We start from the raw sequence: 15,760 nt of genomic DNA, 5'->3' as shown, positions 1-15,760 counted from the left end.
GTTGTTCTGGCAGTCAAAGCATGCAGCTGTAGAGCTCATGGATCCAAAATTGGAAAGCAGGCATTGGAAAGCAGAGCCAGCGCACTTGGGAGATGGTGAATTACCTGGCAGATCTAGGATATGGGGTTAGAAAAAGCCTTTCAAATGGAGCACCTCCAGCACAGTTTTAGGCATTTGGCCCATAAATGCAGTCCCTAACAGTAGCTGGGAGGTCCTTTGCTTCTAACTCCTTCTGCTTTGGTAGCAGTGAAAGAACAAGCTCATCCCTGAAACTACACCAAATCCAGAGACGAACTACCAAGATGTGGGGTGTACACTTGTCTCGCTCTTGGCAAACCTTGTTTTTTCTATCTCTGCAGCCAGCACCCAACCAGAGTAAGTGTGCAGTAGAGTTGTTGGTTGAATTGAAAAAGGTCATGAAAAGAAAGCAGCAGAAGCAGCAAAAACTGCTGATGGTGACAGCTCAGGACTTAGCCTGATAAGAAAAAATGTTATCTGGTAAATTTGGTGGTATTTTCCCTCTTTTGTTCTCAGCTTTTTTCCCCTGAAAATTAGCATTTTCTCTATTCATTTAATCATTTTATAAGAAACCAAGTAATATAGAGTACATTTTAACATCCTAAACTAATAAAATGACTTTAGCTCTTTCAAAGGGTTCTAAAAAAATAGGTATTACATAAATTTCATTTTTCTTAAGACTTCCATTCACACAGCTCCTAAACATCCAAATGCTTTTCATTCCATCCTTCTGCAGCTCTGTGTGGAGCCCAGCTGGAAGACGTGATAGCTCCTCTCAAACTAAGCAGCCTTGCAGCACCCTCTGCTCAGCTATGCTTGACATCTCAGCCTGAGACCCCAACCACGGGAAGTTTGCCTCACTACCCTGAGAGCTTCCAGAGGGCATGGAATGTGTCTTGTAAACTACCACCCCCTTGGCACTTAGAGATGCCTGGCATTGAACATGAGCTCAATAAACATTAGCTGAAGAAAGAACAAATGAAAGCTCCAAAGGCTGAGGCCACAGGGGCCAGGTAGAGTTGAGGGGACAGGGCAGAGACCACCTTTAAGGGATGTGGGTTCTCCAGAAAGGACAGACCCAATTTGGCCTTGTGATAGGCCTGTGGGACCACATTCCATAAAGCACAATCCCAGGAATGACAGAATTTCAAAGCAGGACCCCAGCCTCCCTCCTTAACCCTGCCTCTTAGGGCGAAAGCCAACTCCCCTATGCCCAGTGGATGTTGGTTCTGGGCCAAGGCTGGGGGTGGGGCTAGATGACAGGATATCTGAGGACCTGTCTCTTTTGCAAGGTGAGGTGGTCCCTCAAGGATCTTGACTGAGGGGAGAAAGGGCTATTGGGCAGAGGAGTGGGTGGGCCAGAGAGTGAGGCTGGAGTGCCCCTCCCCCAGGGAAGGCCAGCCAGAGAGGTCATCAGGTTGGGAAGTGGCCATGCCCCTCCTGGCCAGGGGCCCTGCCCCTCACCAGCGTCTACTTCTGCATGTCACACTGCAGCAGCAACACAATGGATGGGTCACTCTTGGCCGCCTCCTTGAACTCCTCCAGTGTAATCTGGTCATCCTTATCCTGGTCCATCTTCTTGAAGATCTTGTCCACACGCTGCTGGGGCGTGAGCCCATCCTGGTTCATGCGCATCATGATCACGGTGCCCACCATCTTGTAGATAGCCTGGCAGGGTGCAGAGGGAGGTATGAACACCCACAGGGGCAGGGAGGATGGGGTGAGTGAGGGGATCTGGGGGCAGGCAGGGGGAACACTGGAGCATGGTGAGGAGACTAGAAGGTGATGCATGGTCATGAAGACTGGATATTTGATGAGCATCCCATAACTTAGACTAATAATGTTTATTTAGATGAAACATGTCTAAAGGCAACTCTTCACCCCAGCCTGCTCCTCCTGCAGCATTCCCTGTCCCCATACATACCAACTCCATTCTGCCCAAGCCTCGGATCATAAACCTTGATGCCATTCTTGACTTCACTCCTTCCCTCACACGCCACATCCATCCCTCAGCAAATCTTGTCAGCCCTAGTTTTGCAATAGACCCCACATCCAAGCACTCCCTCCCACTTCCACTGCCCCTCTGTGACTGCAGCCTCCCTCAGCTGGCCACTGGACTAAGGCTGGAGTCTCCTAACTGGTCCCCTGCTTCTGCTACCCCTACCCCCGACCCCAAGCCTTTTCTCCCTCCATTACCTTCATCAGAATAAAACTGAAATCTCTACCCCAGTCTATGAGACTCCTGGCTCCCTCTCTGACCACCTCCCTATCACCCTCCCCTCACTCACTGCTCTCCTGCCACCCTGGCACCCTCGCCACTCCTCGAATTCCACACACACTCCAACCTGCAGGTGCGGCTCCCTGGCATAGACTGCTCTCCCCAGACACCTAGGGCTTAGCTCCCTCCCCTATTCAGGTTGCTGCTCACCTTTCACCTTCTATAAAATCAACTTTTCCTCCCTCACTCTCTCCCCTTATTTTGGTTTATTTTCTTCATAGCACTTATCGCCTGACACCGCATAGGCTTATTTACTTCTTTTAAAAATTTTTCTCATTAGAAGGAATGTCCCACGAAAGCAGGAACTTTGAACGGTGCCTGGCACAGTGGCAGGCACTCAATGCACATCTGTTGAAAGAATGAATGAGTTAAGAACATAGGCTCTGGGTCAGAACCGCTACTAGCTACCGTTTCCTCATCCGTAAAATGGGGTTCCTGACAGTACCACCCGCATCGGGCTGTCGGGTACAGCACTTAGCGCAGGGCTGCCATGAGCCACAGGGTGCTGGGAGGCGCCACGGAGGAGGGCAGGGGGCAGCGGGGAGGGTGGCTGGCGGGGGCGGTGTCGCGCAGGGCGGGCTTGGAGACAGGGGCGCCCGCCCCTCGCCCCCATCCCGGTCCCGCGCCCGGCGCACCTCAATGATCTCCAGCATCTCCAGGCGCGTGATGCGGCCGTCGCCGTCCAGGTCGTACATCTCGAAGGCCCAGTTGAGTTTCTGCTCAAAGCTGCCGCGGGAGGTGACCGAAAGAGCGCAGATGAACTCCCGGAAGTCGATGGTGCCGTCGCCGTTCTTGTCGAAGGTGCGGAAAGCGTGCTGCGCGAACTTGGAGGCGTCGCCGTAGGGAAAGAACTGAGTCCGGGAGCGGGGCGTTGGGGCGCAGCGGCGGCCCTGCCCTGCCCTGCCCTCCGCGCCCGCCTCCGCCCCCAACCCCGCCGTCCCCGCTGCCAACCCCCCCCACCCCGACCCCGCGCCTGGCCCTGCCCGCCCACCTTGATGTAGAGCTGCTGGAACTCCTCCAGGTTGAGGATGCCGCTGGGGCAGTCCTTCAGGAAGCCCTTGTACCACTGCTTCAGCTCCTGCTCGCTGAACTCCGTGTTCTGAACCAGGTCCTCCAGCACCTCGGGGGCCAGCTTGCTGTTGGTCTTCCCCATGGCGGGGCCTGGGGGACAAAGGGCTCCCTGCGACTTGGTCCAGGCAAGGCCCTCGCCTCAGCAGCGTTCCGAGATCCCCTATGACAGACAGGGTTCCGTTTCTCCACAACACCTCCCTCTCCTATAACAAGCTCTACTTTCTCCGCAGCCACAGCCGGGGTCCCTCCTTCCAACACCAGGGTCCCTTTCCCACAGTACCACCCCAACAAGCCCCGCCTTCCTAAGCGAGGCTCCATCCCTCACCCCACTCTTCCCACAGGAGAGCCCACCTTCCCTCAGCAGTATGCCCTGTCCCCTCTCCGACACAGGGGGTGGTCCCTGACCCTCATGACACTCCTTTCCTCTGGCACCTACAGCAGGTCCCTCCCCTCCCCCAGGCAGCAGTTTCCTCTCCTGGCGCCCAGGGGTCCCCAGCTTCCGGGTCTTCAGCTCTCCTGCTACTGACGCTGCAGCACGCACAGTCATGATCCTCTCCTCTCCTGTGCGCACCTCCCATGGCTCCCCAGGACTGTAGAAGAAAGCCCTGGCTCCTCTCCTTGCTAGTCAGGCCTTTCTGCACTCAGCCCCCACCCTCCGTGGCAGGCTCCTCTCCTGCCAGGGACCTGAAGCAGGCTCCTCCTGTGTCCCCTGGTGCTGTCTCCCACGTTCTTCCTCAGGGCCTTCCAGGGCCACCCCAACAGGAAGCTTCTCTCCCTCCTTCCTCTGTACAAACAGAAATCCCAGTCTGTAGCAATGATGACCCTGATGACATTCTGCTTTTCATTAACCCATTCATTCCCTGAACATTTACTGAAGTTGACGGTGTGCTAGACCCTGTGCGGGTGATAGAGATAAAGCAGACACAAGTCAACCTTCAATAACTCATAACTGGATCAAAGAGGTAGATGGCCGATTGCAAAGGGCCTGCAATCCATGCCAAGGAGTTTGGACTTTACCTGTAGGGACAGAAGCTCCTGGCAGTTTTAAAGCAAGGACTAGGAAGATCACAGTCATTCCATAACACTAACAGAATGCTTACAATATGCCAGGTTCTGACCTAGACTCTGGGAACCGAGAAAGAAGGTATGTGTTTTATAATTTTGCCTTTGGCCACAGTGTGCAAGATGACGTGGGGTGGGGACAGGTAGGTAGAGCAAGGAGGAGCCTGCTACACAGTCCAGGCGAGAGATGACGAGGCAAGGGTAGTTGTTGTGGAGAGATGTGTGTGGACTAAGAGACTTTAGGAGTGGGCATTGGTGAGACTTGGTGACTGATTAGATGCGGCAATCAGAGGGACAGAGGAGTTGGGGCAGAGGCTTAGATTTGGGGCTCAATGGATAGAGGTGTTGTTACTGAGAAGCAGGTTTGAGGAAGATCAAGAGTCATTCCCCTGCTGGAACATGAGCCCCTCAAGTGGCCTGTGCCAGGGAAAGTGTTTGCAGAGGGTGGTACAGCCTCTCCCCTGGAGGCCTGGCTAGGCCTTGAAGGCTGGGTAGACACTTCTGTCTGACCACCATGAGAGGAATGTTCCTCCGGAGCCTGAGTTTCGCAGGACATGGCCTGGGAGCTGCCTTTGACCTGCCTAGAATCTCTTTGGAAGAGAGCCAGGCCCCCTCCCCAGGGAAAAGGAAGCCCTGGGACTGGCAGAAGGAATTCCACTTCCACAGCTCACCCCCCTGCCAGTGTAGCCTCTAATCCTTACTGCTGGGAATACTCTAATCTGAGGTTGGTCCGTTCCATGCCCCTCCTTTGCTGGGCAACCTCGAGCTAGTTACAGGTTATCTCTGGGCCTCAGAATCCTCTACTGAGTCATGCGGAAGATGAAGGAGCAGTGACGGTAGCAACATCCTTCCCCATCTACCACACCCAGAGGATGAGGAATCCTATGACCTCAGGAGAAGCCAGGGAGGGGGAAGCATGCCATCTTCAGGAACCTGGGGCTGTGGGGTCCAAAACAGTGCACTGGGGCCAGAGGCAAGGATGCCTTTGGAACATCCATGGACAGAAGGAGGCAGGCTCCATCCCTCTCCCCAAATCCAAAGGATTCTGAAGGCTCTGGGTATAGTCAAGGAAGCCGGAGAAGCCACAGGCAGAGGTGTCTGGTGGGGGGAGGCAGAGCCTCTCCCGCTGTCTCCTGTGGGATGTGCCTGAGTGTCTGCGTGAGAGGCTGGGTCTGTGTGTGGGAGCGCGTCAATGTATGAGGCTGCAAATCTGTCAGAGTGCACACCTCTCTCTGTGTGTGGCACTGTCACCTTCTGCCCCTTTCCTCCTCCCTGCCCTGCGCTGCCTTCTCCACAATTCTCTGTCTCCCGGGGCCTTACCTGTTCCCTGCCCCTATTCGGTCCCAGACCCAGTGAGGACTAGGCCTCCTCCTTCATTTCTCCTCATCCTCTCTGCTGCTGTCAGAGGTCAAGGCTGGCAGTGCCCTTTAAGATCACCCCCTCACTTTCATGCAAACTGGAATTGAGAGATTGCAGAAAACTGGCTCAGGGTCACACAGCAGAAGGGTCTAAATGAGCACTCGGCCGAATCCACACCACCTGCCCAGACCACCCTCTCCAAATCATGGCTGCTCCTGTGCAGCACAGACCTTCTCCATCCCCACCTGCCTCTGGGAAAATCTTAGCTCTGATCTCCTTTTGGCCTCAGTGGGACCATCTGGCCTGAGCTCCAGGCCACAGGAGCTCTGATACCCAGGAGATATCTTTTCCTAGCGGTGCCCACCAGCACCTCTGGGTCAGCAAGTCTACAGCCAGACTCACCCTCAATCTGAGATGGTCAGACTCTCTCCACTGCCCCTTCCTTCTCTCCCTCCTCCCCCGGGAGTAGGGAGGAAACACAAGCTTAATTACCTTCAGTCTTCCCCTTTCCCTTTTCCCTAGGTCCAACTTCCCATCCAGTCCTGTCGTTTCTTATTTTGAAGTGTTCCTGGAACCTTCACTATGTTCATAGCCAGGGCACAGCCAAGGGGCCTGAAATCCAGCCAGGGCTCTGTGTGCCAAGCCATGCCTGCCCCATGGGGCTCTCCTGCCTCATGAGAAGTGTGTTTCTTTTGATTCCTCTGTTCCAAGGTAATGGCTTTTTTTTTTTTTTTTTGCCCAGAAGTATAATATAGGCTAGAGGTGGCCATGCCCATGGGCCCCCTGAAACTCCAGAATCCTCTAGAATCGGGTCTCAAGGTACCCACCTGTCAAGTTTCACCTCCCACTGCCCCCTTTGCAGGTGCATACTCCTCTCAAGCCAGGCTTCCCACAGCCAGAGCCAACCTCACCTATCTGCTTAGCTATTTTCCTCTCCACTAACATCCTTTCTTTTCTTTTGGGCTGACACAAGCCATAAGCAGCCTCTGGGGTCTGGCTGAAGTCCCCTTCCTTATGATCAGCCTTTTCCAGCCTGGACCGTCAGCAGCATGGGCTCGGCTCTTTGGGCATGAGCAGACCTTGGCAGACCATGGAGTTGAGCCCTGACAAGTGTGTAGACTTCAGAGCTTTCTGACCCTCACCTGCTGGCATGGATGCAGCCTGATTTGGGAGAGGCCTTTGCATTTAATCCTGCCTGAGCCAGAAAAAGTTCTCCAGGCCTTTTTGCTCAATGGCAGGGAGCTTATCCCCTCCCAATATGACCCAGTCTGCTTTTGAGCAGCCTGGACAGTGAGAAAAGTGCTTTTCCCATTTTTCCTGAGTTTGCCCTCTTGCCCATGTGGTTCCCGTTCTTGCCTCTGTGCCTGCACAGAACTGCCCTGTAGAGACCTAATGGCAGTGCCTAGGACACAGTGATGTTCAATGAATGTCTCTTGGTGGACTACCTGAGAGGTGCAGAACCCCCTTCTCCCTCCTTGGAACTATGTCTGGCTGCTTTGTTTATCTCTGGTCTCCTGCTATCACACCCACTTCAGAGACAATGGAACCCAGACCCAGGAAAAGGAAGGGTTCACCCAAGGTCAACCACTGCCCATCAACAAAACGAAGGCCAGAACCCAGCTGAGGGCATGTTCTGTTGACGCTGTGGCCCTGCTGAACACAGGCAGGCTCCTCTGCCTACCTCTTGAGGGTTGTCCTGCAGCTGTGAAGGAGCTGGCACTGCCCCTCATACACAAAACCACTGCCCCTCTGTGATCAGAGGCTTCTTCCAGAGGGCTCGGGGTTGTGGGCTTTGAATGGAGAGGTGGCAGCAGGAGTGGGAGGGACTGAAGGAGGCAATAATCCCACACCCTCACCCAGCTTCAGAGGAGCTGGTGCTGAGGCGGTTGCCATAGTGACAACAGCTCCCTGGTCAGGAGATTTTCTCTCTTTCCTCTCCTCCCTTTGCTCTTCTCCAAGCAACAGCAACAGCAGCACCAACCAAGTCTTCTCCCTCTCCTGAGTGAGAGGCAGGGGATAACAAACGAAGGGTGGGCCCTGTTGGCCACCTCCAATTTGGAGCTGTCCCTGCCAGAATGGGCTGGTAATCTAGGAGGGACTGACTCCTAATGAAGGATCCTGGAGAGTGTGTGGGAGGGGGTGGCCTGTACCTAGGCCTGGGTAAGAAGGAATGTCCCTTCAGCAAGAACTGAAGGCCTCCAGGCATCCTCTCTGAAATGTCCACATGGTTCAGGGTCCTATTTTCCCATAATCAGCCACAGAACCAGAGTGTGTCACTGTTAGAAGGCTGTTGAAGAGCATCTCATCCAGTCCACCCTCTCTCCTGCCTCCGTCCCCATTTCATGAAGGATCAGAGACAGAAGTTTCTTGGCCAAAGTGAAACAGCAACTGAGGCAAAGGCAAGATTTGAACCCAGCTCTTCCACCCTCCAGGTGCAGGCCACCTTAGAGCAAGGGATGACACAGCCCACATGGAGCTTTGGCAGGGTCCCTGTGGAGGACACAGGAAGATGGGAGAGAGGGAGCAGCTAGGCACAAGAAGGCCAGAGCACATAGGAATTAGAAAGAAATTGGAGGGGTAGAATGGGAGGACTGGGTGCTTTGGCTGTGAGGGGTGAGGGGAATGGAGGAGGCATGGAGGCTGGGGCCTTGGGAGCGGCTGACAGGGTACAGTGGTCTGCTGGCGGATGGCGGCCCTGGTTCATCCTCCAACCAGTATGGGAGGCCAAATATGGGGCCTCTGCCAGGCCCTGGGGGCCATGGGGGGAGATTGTCAAGTGAGTGTCTGTGACGAGGACTAGGGGGAGGGAGGTCTTCCCTCTCTCAGGTATACTGTAAGTTCTGTCTGCTTTGGAGTGGGAAATGGGGACAGTGCAGGGGACAGTGTGGGCAGGAACTGGGCTCTCTGGAGGTGGAGGCTGTCTTTGGGACCAGGGGCCAGAGGTGTGAAGTGTGTGAGGTGCTGGTGGGGCCGGGTGGTGTGGGTGGCGGCTCCCTGTGCAGGTGGGTGGTTGCCATGGGGCTGGGGACTCCCCACCTCCAAAGGCAACAGGAGGGAGGGTGATTGGCGCCTCCTCTAGCACCAGTGACACCACACCCCCAGGTGTGTGTGTGTGCTGGGGACCAGAGCAATGGTGGTTCTTACCTGAGCTGGGGATAAGGAGGCAGCTCTGTCTCCGTCCCTGGCCCCGTGGTCCCTGGACCGAGGCGATGGTCCCCTGCCCGGGGGCAGGCCCTCCAGATGCTGCTGCCTATGGCGGAACCAGGGGTCAGGGAGACGAATCAGGGTGCAGGAGATAAGGATGGAAATGGAGAGTGGAGGGGGAGGGGGCCAGAGCCTCCGCCCGGCGGGGTTGCCTTGAGGGCCCAGTCCCACCCGCGTTACCTGAGGCCACTCGCCGGGTCGCTGGATGGCTCCGAGCCTCGGCGGGCCGCGGGGATCGAGGCTGGCCAGCGGGCGGACGACTGGGCTCTCCAAGGTCCGCGCCGGAGCCGCCTCCCTGCTCTTGTATCACTATGTGCCTCTAAGGCGGCACGATTTGCATAAGCCCCGCCCCACCCTGAGCAGATTGGACGTCTATTGGCTCCTCTGGGGCGGAGTGGCAGGCGGGGTTTCAGGTGGGGATGGGGGGCCAGTGAGACCCGGCCACAGGAGCGCGCCCCGCCCGCCTGTGCTGACCTTCCCGGAGTCGCTAGGAAGGGGGAGGGCTGTACTCCCCCGTACTCCTGCCCTGAGGCTCAGGCCATGGCTCAAGATCGGGGGTGAAAAGTGTCGACGGTTGAAGTGGATTCACAAAAAACAACCGCAACGTTGCTATGGAAACGGAAGAATCACAGCGAAATCTCTAAGCTTTGCCTTCCTGGGCACCAGCGGGGCGGGGGTGGAAGAGGGGATGAGTCACAAGATGAGACCCCCCCCCACCCATATCCCACCCTAAATTGGAGCGGGGCAAAGGGAGCTGCCGAGTAGCTGGGTGGGGGAGGGAGGAGATGGGGTGGTCGCGCTCCCCCGCACCCACTCCCTTCACGCCAGGGTGCAGAGCGGACGGCGGTGGGTGTGCGCGGAGAGCGCAGTAGGCTGGCGAAGTCCTCAGCCTCTGCCCAGCCCCACGCTAGTCTTTGGTTCCCTCCAGCCACCCCTCCAGCCCTTCATTCCGGTCCCTCCCCAGACTGGCCCTCCCTATTTCTCACGGACCCCCCAGGAGGCCTCTCGCGTTCTCCCCCAGAAGGAGCCCTCTGCCTACCCCGTGGACCCCTCCATTCCCCACCCTCCCATCTTCCCTTCCCGTAGACAGAGCTGGTCCTCAGCCGCCGCCAGGCTCCGACCTCGGATGTTGACACAAACTCGACGCGGTTTACACTGAGCGGGTCTGGAAGGTTTCAGGGCCCCGGGAACACCTCCTCCCCGCCCGTGGGGGTCTCCCCAAAGCCCAGCCTGGCCGCCCGGGCTGCACTGGCGTCTGAGAGCGCCCGGCCCAAGGCAGAGGGAAGGAACACTTCTACGCCCAAGTGCCGGCTGGCGGGGAGCAGATATCCCGGGACGCGCCACGTGCGGAAGAGGAACTTCTAAGGACCTGTCAAAAGTTGGGGAGGGCGTCTGGGGATTGGTCAAATGGGTGGGGACGCGGCAGAGTCGCGGTGAAGAGGTGGGGCTTCTGTCTGAGCAGAGCTTGTGGAGGTGGGCGGGGCGACGGGGGACGAGGACAGACCTGCCGAGGGAGGAGGCGAGGCTTCTGGGGCTGGTCCCAGAGATTCTCGGGCCGGGATCGCTGGGGAGGAACCAGTGGGCGACCCTTTTCTTTAGGAACCGCACCATTCACCTCTTGAAACGGTTTTGCTCTACCCATTCTCCCGGCTGCTGGCTATGTCTTCTCTCTGGGACCTTAGCAGGGGGCTAGGGGATCCACTAGGTAGGAGCCACATCCTTGGCACCATGGGTTGGTGACTCACACAGAACAGATGTTTGAAATCCCTTTCATTCCCCAGGCACTCTCTCTGCTCTGGGCCCCAGGAACCCAGAGATGGGCAAGAACTGTGCTTGCTCACAGTCAATGGTAATCCAAAACATGAGGAAGTGGGGAGAGGCAGTCTAGGTTGCTGGAAGTGGTATCAGAAACCCTAAAATGGGATCCCATTTTTGCCAGTGATTTCACTTATAACCGTGGGCTAGACCTTTTTTACTCTGGGCTTCCCAGTTTATAAAATGTGGGAGTTGATACAGGAGTCCCAGAGGAGCAGGGGAAGAATTTCAACTGGGGGGGAGGTGAAGAAAGACTGTCACCTTGGACAGAATTATGTGTGCATGAATCTAACAGCTCCACTTAGAGTTGTGAGCCCCTTGACAATAGCTAATACATATTGAGAGCTTACTTTGTGCCAGATGCTATCCTAGGACTTTATATGTATTATCTAATTTATTCTGCATAAGAACTCTATGAGACAGGTACTTTTATTGCTCTCATTTAACAGGTGAGAAAATCGAGGCACAGAGCAGTGAAGTGAATGGCCCAAGTTCACATAGCTGGTAAAGAGAGCTGCAGAGCTGGGATTTGAACCTCAGCAGTCTAGCTCCAGATCCCACACTCTTAATGGGTGCACAATACTGCCTTTCCTAATGATCCTTCAAGTCCTTAAGGGGAGGGACCTTGGATTGGAATATTTGCTTCTGATTCCCCAAGGCAGTACAAAGGCAAAGTCCAGCCTCCTGGGAGCAGCCTCTCTGTCTCAGGTGAACAAGACATAGAATTCCAGCAGTATAGTGGAGCTGGAAGTAGTGAAAACAAGGAGAAGCCTTCCTGAACTGTAAGGGGGCCAGTGCATGCTTCTCCTGACCAACCCCCTCCCCCAGGCCAGGACTACCCATGCAGCCTCTCCCATGAATCATCTTGGGGCCCTGTGACTGTCCCTGAACTGCTAGTCATAACCCATCTTCACCTACTCATAATACTCAACTCTGAGACCTTGATGTTGAGCCTGCCTCTGTCGCCTTCGGTTTGTTGTTTAAAGTAATAACGGCCGGCATTGACTGAGTTGCTTCACTATGTGCCAGACTCTCTGCCAAATTCTTTATCTGTATCATCTCACTTAATCCCAAAGATGACCACTGTCAGGGGTGATATTAAATATATCCAACAACCCATTCAGGCACTAGCATTACCAATCAGGATGGATGCTGGCCTTAGTGCTGGATCAAGGTCTTGGTAGCTCTCTGTTCTGCCAAGAGTTGACACTTAAGTTATTGGATCAGTGGGACAGGCAGGGGAGGGGCTAGTATGGTGGGAAGCTAAAGGCTATGGTTGTCTATTTACAACTCAATTTGTAAATATTTTGATGCTTTAACAACCAGTTCAGCTGTACCAGTGCACAGGGACTGAATTCAGCCCCAGTACCATTACTTTATTTCATGGCAGTGGATGGAGGCTCAGAGAAGTTAGACAATTTGTCCATTGTGACACAGCTTGTTAGCCACAGAGTTAGGATTCCAACCTAGGTCTGACTCCAAGGCTCACACTCTTAACCACTGGCTGACCTGTGATCCTGGAAAGGGGTAGCATTCAGAACTGAGTTGAGATTTCCACTATTAGGTGGCTGAAGTCTGAGCCAGAGGGATGTGGCTTAAGTTTTGGGGCTTTGTCATGGCCTTACTGTTCTCAGGCTTGGAGGTTTGGCAAGCACCTGTTCTAGGTTGTTGAAGGAGAAGGCCCTGAAGAATGAGGAGAGCAGAGCAAGCTGCATGGAAGAAGAATAGGGTGGCTGTGCAGGGGGCCCCAAAAGGGGGCACACAGGTAATTGGGCCCCACAGGGTTTCGGTGAGAGCAGAGGTCTGCAGGCAGTGGTCACTTCAATTTGCTTCACCTAAGTGCTAGCATTCCTCTCACCCTTGGTCTTGAACAGTGTCTTTATGATGGATAATGCCTTCCTGATTCCCTGGGTTTTCTCTGCTTTGGCTAGTGCAGCCTGGTGACAGCCAGAATTCCTCTAGGTCCTAGATAGTTCACTGTCTCTTTTGTGGCTGAGAAAGAGTGAGTTCGTCAGAGTTGGGTTCCTTCCCTTTCCCTATTAGCTAAGCAGGATTTTTTTTTTAAATTTCCAATATATAATAAAAATCTCTCTATTATCTTTTTTTGCTTGTTTAATACATGGTAGCTAAAAAAAAGAATGATACGCAATGATAGAGATTAGAAGTTTCCCATAATCCCTTGAGTGACAACTGCAGGGAAATTTATGGCTTTGCCTGTCCTGCCTCCATACTCCCCTCTTCTCCTGGAGAAGCCATATGTGTAGTGGCTTAAGTGCACAGACTTAAGCCAGGCTGCCTGGGTTGACATCCCAGCTCTATTACTTACCAGCTGTGTGGCTATTTACCTTTCTGTGTCTCAGTTTCCTCATCTGTAAAATAGGGATAATAATAACAGTACCTATTTTATAGGGCTACTCTGAGGATTAAAATGAGTTAATATATGCAAAGTGCTTAGAACAGATTTTACTTTGGAGAATTGCAGTGTATGGTAATACTGCCCTATTGTGTACAGTCTTGGTGGGAACTATCAATCCAGGTGTCTTGCCTTTGGACAAGGGTTGGGCACATGATTCAAGTAAGGGTAAATAATCTCTCATTCTATCTTCCTCCTCTCCCACTGCCCACCCCCAGCAATCAAATCTGAATCTTGAGGAAAGTGACTCAAGGATTGTAGATGGTTAGCACTGGTTTATTCCAGGGCAGTGCCCTGATGATATTGTCCATTCATTCCTGCTATCTGGGTCCCCAGGGAACACTCTGGTACATGTCCTTTCCAAGAACAGCTTTTTCTCCTTTTCCTTTAGTTCTGTAAGCCACCCCCCATCCCTCCCCAAAATTTCTTTTTTAAGAAAAACTTAGGTTTGTCTAGAGGTGATTTCTGTGTGCTTGCAAAGAACATGTATGAATTTGACATGTTTCTCTATCAGTTATGACTCTTCATTGCACAGGACAGAAAGTCCAGCCCACAATGGGTTAGGCAAAAAGAGAGCATTATGGCTTAAGTAAGGGAAAACCTTGACGTAGATCCAACTTTAGGGATGGCTGGTTTCAGGGGCTTAAACAATGTCATTAGTATCTGACCTATCTGTCATTAGTATCTGAGCTCAGCTTTGCTCTCCTGAGTGTTGGTTTCATTCTTGAGATCCACATAAAGGCAACATATCTGCCAGCATCTCCAGGCTAACATACTCTCAGGTCGGAGTCCCACAGAAGAGCAGAGCTCTTCTCCTTCCCAGTGCTAGAATCAATCACTGAAGATGGGGATGGGCGGATGCTCTGATCGGCCAGGGTTGAGTCTCTTGCCCACGCCTAGAACTGGGAATTCAGGTCAACTCCTCCCAAAGGATGTGCACCTGGGGTAGGAAAGGAGGGTATTCCTACCAAGAAAAGGGTGAATAAGTGCTGGATAAAAAACACATGACAGATGGCACTTAAAGGGATAATGGAAGCTAGGTCAGTGAGGGAACTATGTACACAGATACGGGCAAAGTTGAGAGAAATCAACAAGGTATTGCCAAGCACCCTGGAGCTAGGAGCAGTGATGATCCAACACCACCCCTAAGCCACAAGGGGCAAGAGGAGAGAAGAGAGCTGTTATTGCAGGAAATAGCTTTTCAGTGGGCGCCATGGACTTTGGTAAAGGAACATAGTCACTGCCAACACATGGCCTGGTAGAGAGAGACTGGGGGTGGATGGAAGAAAACACCTTGACTTTCTATTCCCATGTGCCATTCTCCTTCTGTGTCTCCCATTGGCCAAATCTAACAGGACGCCCAGTCAGTGCAGTTCGCATGCAGCCTCCTGGGACACAGCGCAGGGTAGATTAGGGTACAGAGTGGGGGCAAACAAAATATATAATATATGTGTATAAAATATCTATCTACATATTTATCTAAGTGCATAGGCTTTCAAGTCAGACAAATCCTGGACAGCTTACCTAACCTTTCTGCAATCGAGTTACCTGGTCTGTAAATGGGAATAATAATAGGAACTAGTTATTGCATGAGGATTCAGTGAGGACAAAGTGCTTAGCAAAGTGCCTGGTGCAAGTAAGCACTATATTCACATAAATATATAAATCATGGTTGTTAAGGTGCTGTATTAGTTGGGGCAAAGGCTAAACTGCTATAACAAATAGATTCAGACACACGATGACTCAAATGCAACAGAAGTTTTTGTTCACATAGAGTCCAGGGTTGGTGTCAGGTTGATAGGTGGTTCTCCTCCTTGGAAGATTTGGGGACCTATGTCCCTTCTACCTTGCCATTCTACCATCCCTTAGGTTCTCCAGCCAGGGAAAAAGGAAAGAGAGTGGAGAAGGCACATCTGCTTCTAAAGGCTTTGCTTTGAACGTGACATACAGCACTATTCCAGGGAAAACAAAAAACCATTCTAGTATATCGGAGAGGGAATTTTTTTTTTTTTTTTTTTTTTTTTTTAGACAGAGTCTCACTCTGTTGCCTGGGCTAGAGTGCTGTGGCATCAGCCTAGCTCACAGCAACCTCAAACTCCTGGGCTCAAGCAATCCTCCTGCCTCAGCCTCTTGAGTAGCTGGGACTACAGGCATGTGCCACCATGTCCGGCTAATTTTTTCTCTCTATATATTTTTTTAGCTGTCCATATAATTTCTTTCTATTTTTAGTAGAGATGGGGTCTTGCTCTTGCTCAGGCTGGTCTCGAACTCCTGAGCTCAAACAATCCTCCCGCCTCGGCCTCCCAGAGTGCTAGGATTACAGGCATGAGCCACCGCACCCGGCCAGAGAGGGAATTTAACATAAGAGATTGAATACAAAAGTGTTAGAAGGGCTAGAGGAACAAAACACACATGGTGAAGTTACCCAGAGATTTCTAATTGCAGGAAGCCACTGCCACCCCTAGGCTGGAGGGTCAAAAGGGAAAATGGTGCTACCCAGAGCCGGCGTTCATTGCACTGCTAAGTCAGTTGGAGCCCCT

The 15,760-nt window shown here is 53.0% G+C and overlaps 1 protein-coding gene across 2 annotated transcripts; it reads right to left on the bottom strand.

Annotated features, from left to right (window-relative positions):
- Positions 1–387: 387 nt before the first annotated feature.
- On the bottom strand, positions 388–9,332 carry HPCAL4 (hippocalcin like 4). 2 transcript variants are annotated; one of them, XM_045548172.1, is made up of 4 exons: positions 9,173–9,293; positions 3,288–3,457; positions 2,932–3,147; positions 388–1,686 (listed from the first exon to the last, which is right to left on the bottom strand). In XM_045548172.1, the coding sequence occupies exons 2-4, from the start codon at positions 3,447–3,449 to the stop codon at positions 1,489–1,491; spliced, it is 576 nt and encodes a 191-aa protein (XP_045404128.1). In that variant the 5' UTR covers positions 3,450–3,457; positions 9,173–9,293; the 3' UTR covers positions 388–1,488. The 2 variants fall into 2 exon arrangements, with proteins under 2 accessions (XP_045404128.1, XP_045404129.1); XM_045548173.1 differs by lacking the exon at positions 2,932–3,147 and having other exon boundaries at positions 9,173–9,332.
- Positions 9,333–15,760: the final 6,428 nt, after the last annotated feature.

The sequence above is a fragment of the Lemur catta genome, chromosome 3 (assembly GCF_020740605.2).
Source record: "Lemur catta isolate mLemCat1 chromosome 3, mLemCat1.pri, whole genome shotgun sequence".
Lineage (NCBI taxonomy): Eukaryota > Metazoa > Chordata > Mammalia > Primates > Lemuridae > Lemur > Lemur catta.
This window is presented reverse-complemented; position numbering and strand designations above follow the sequence as displayed.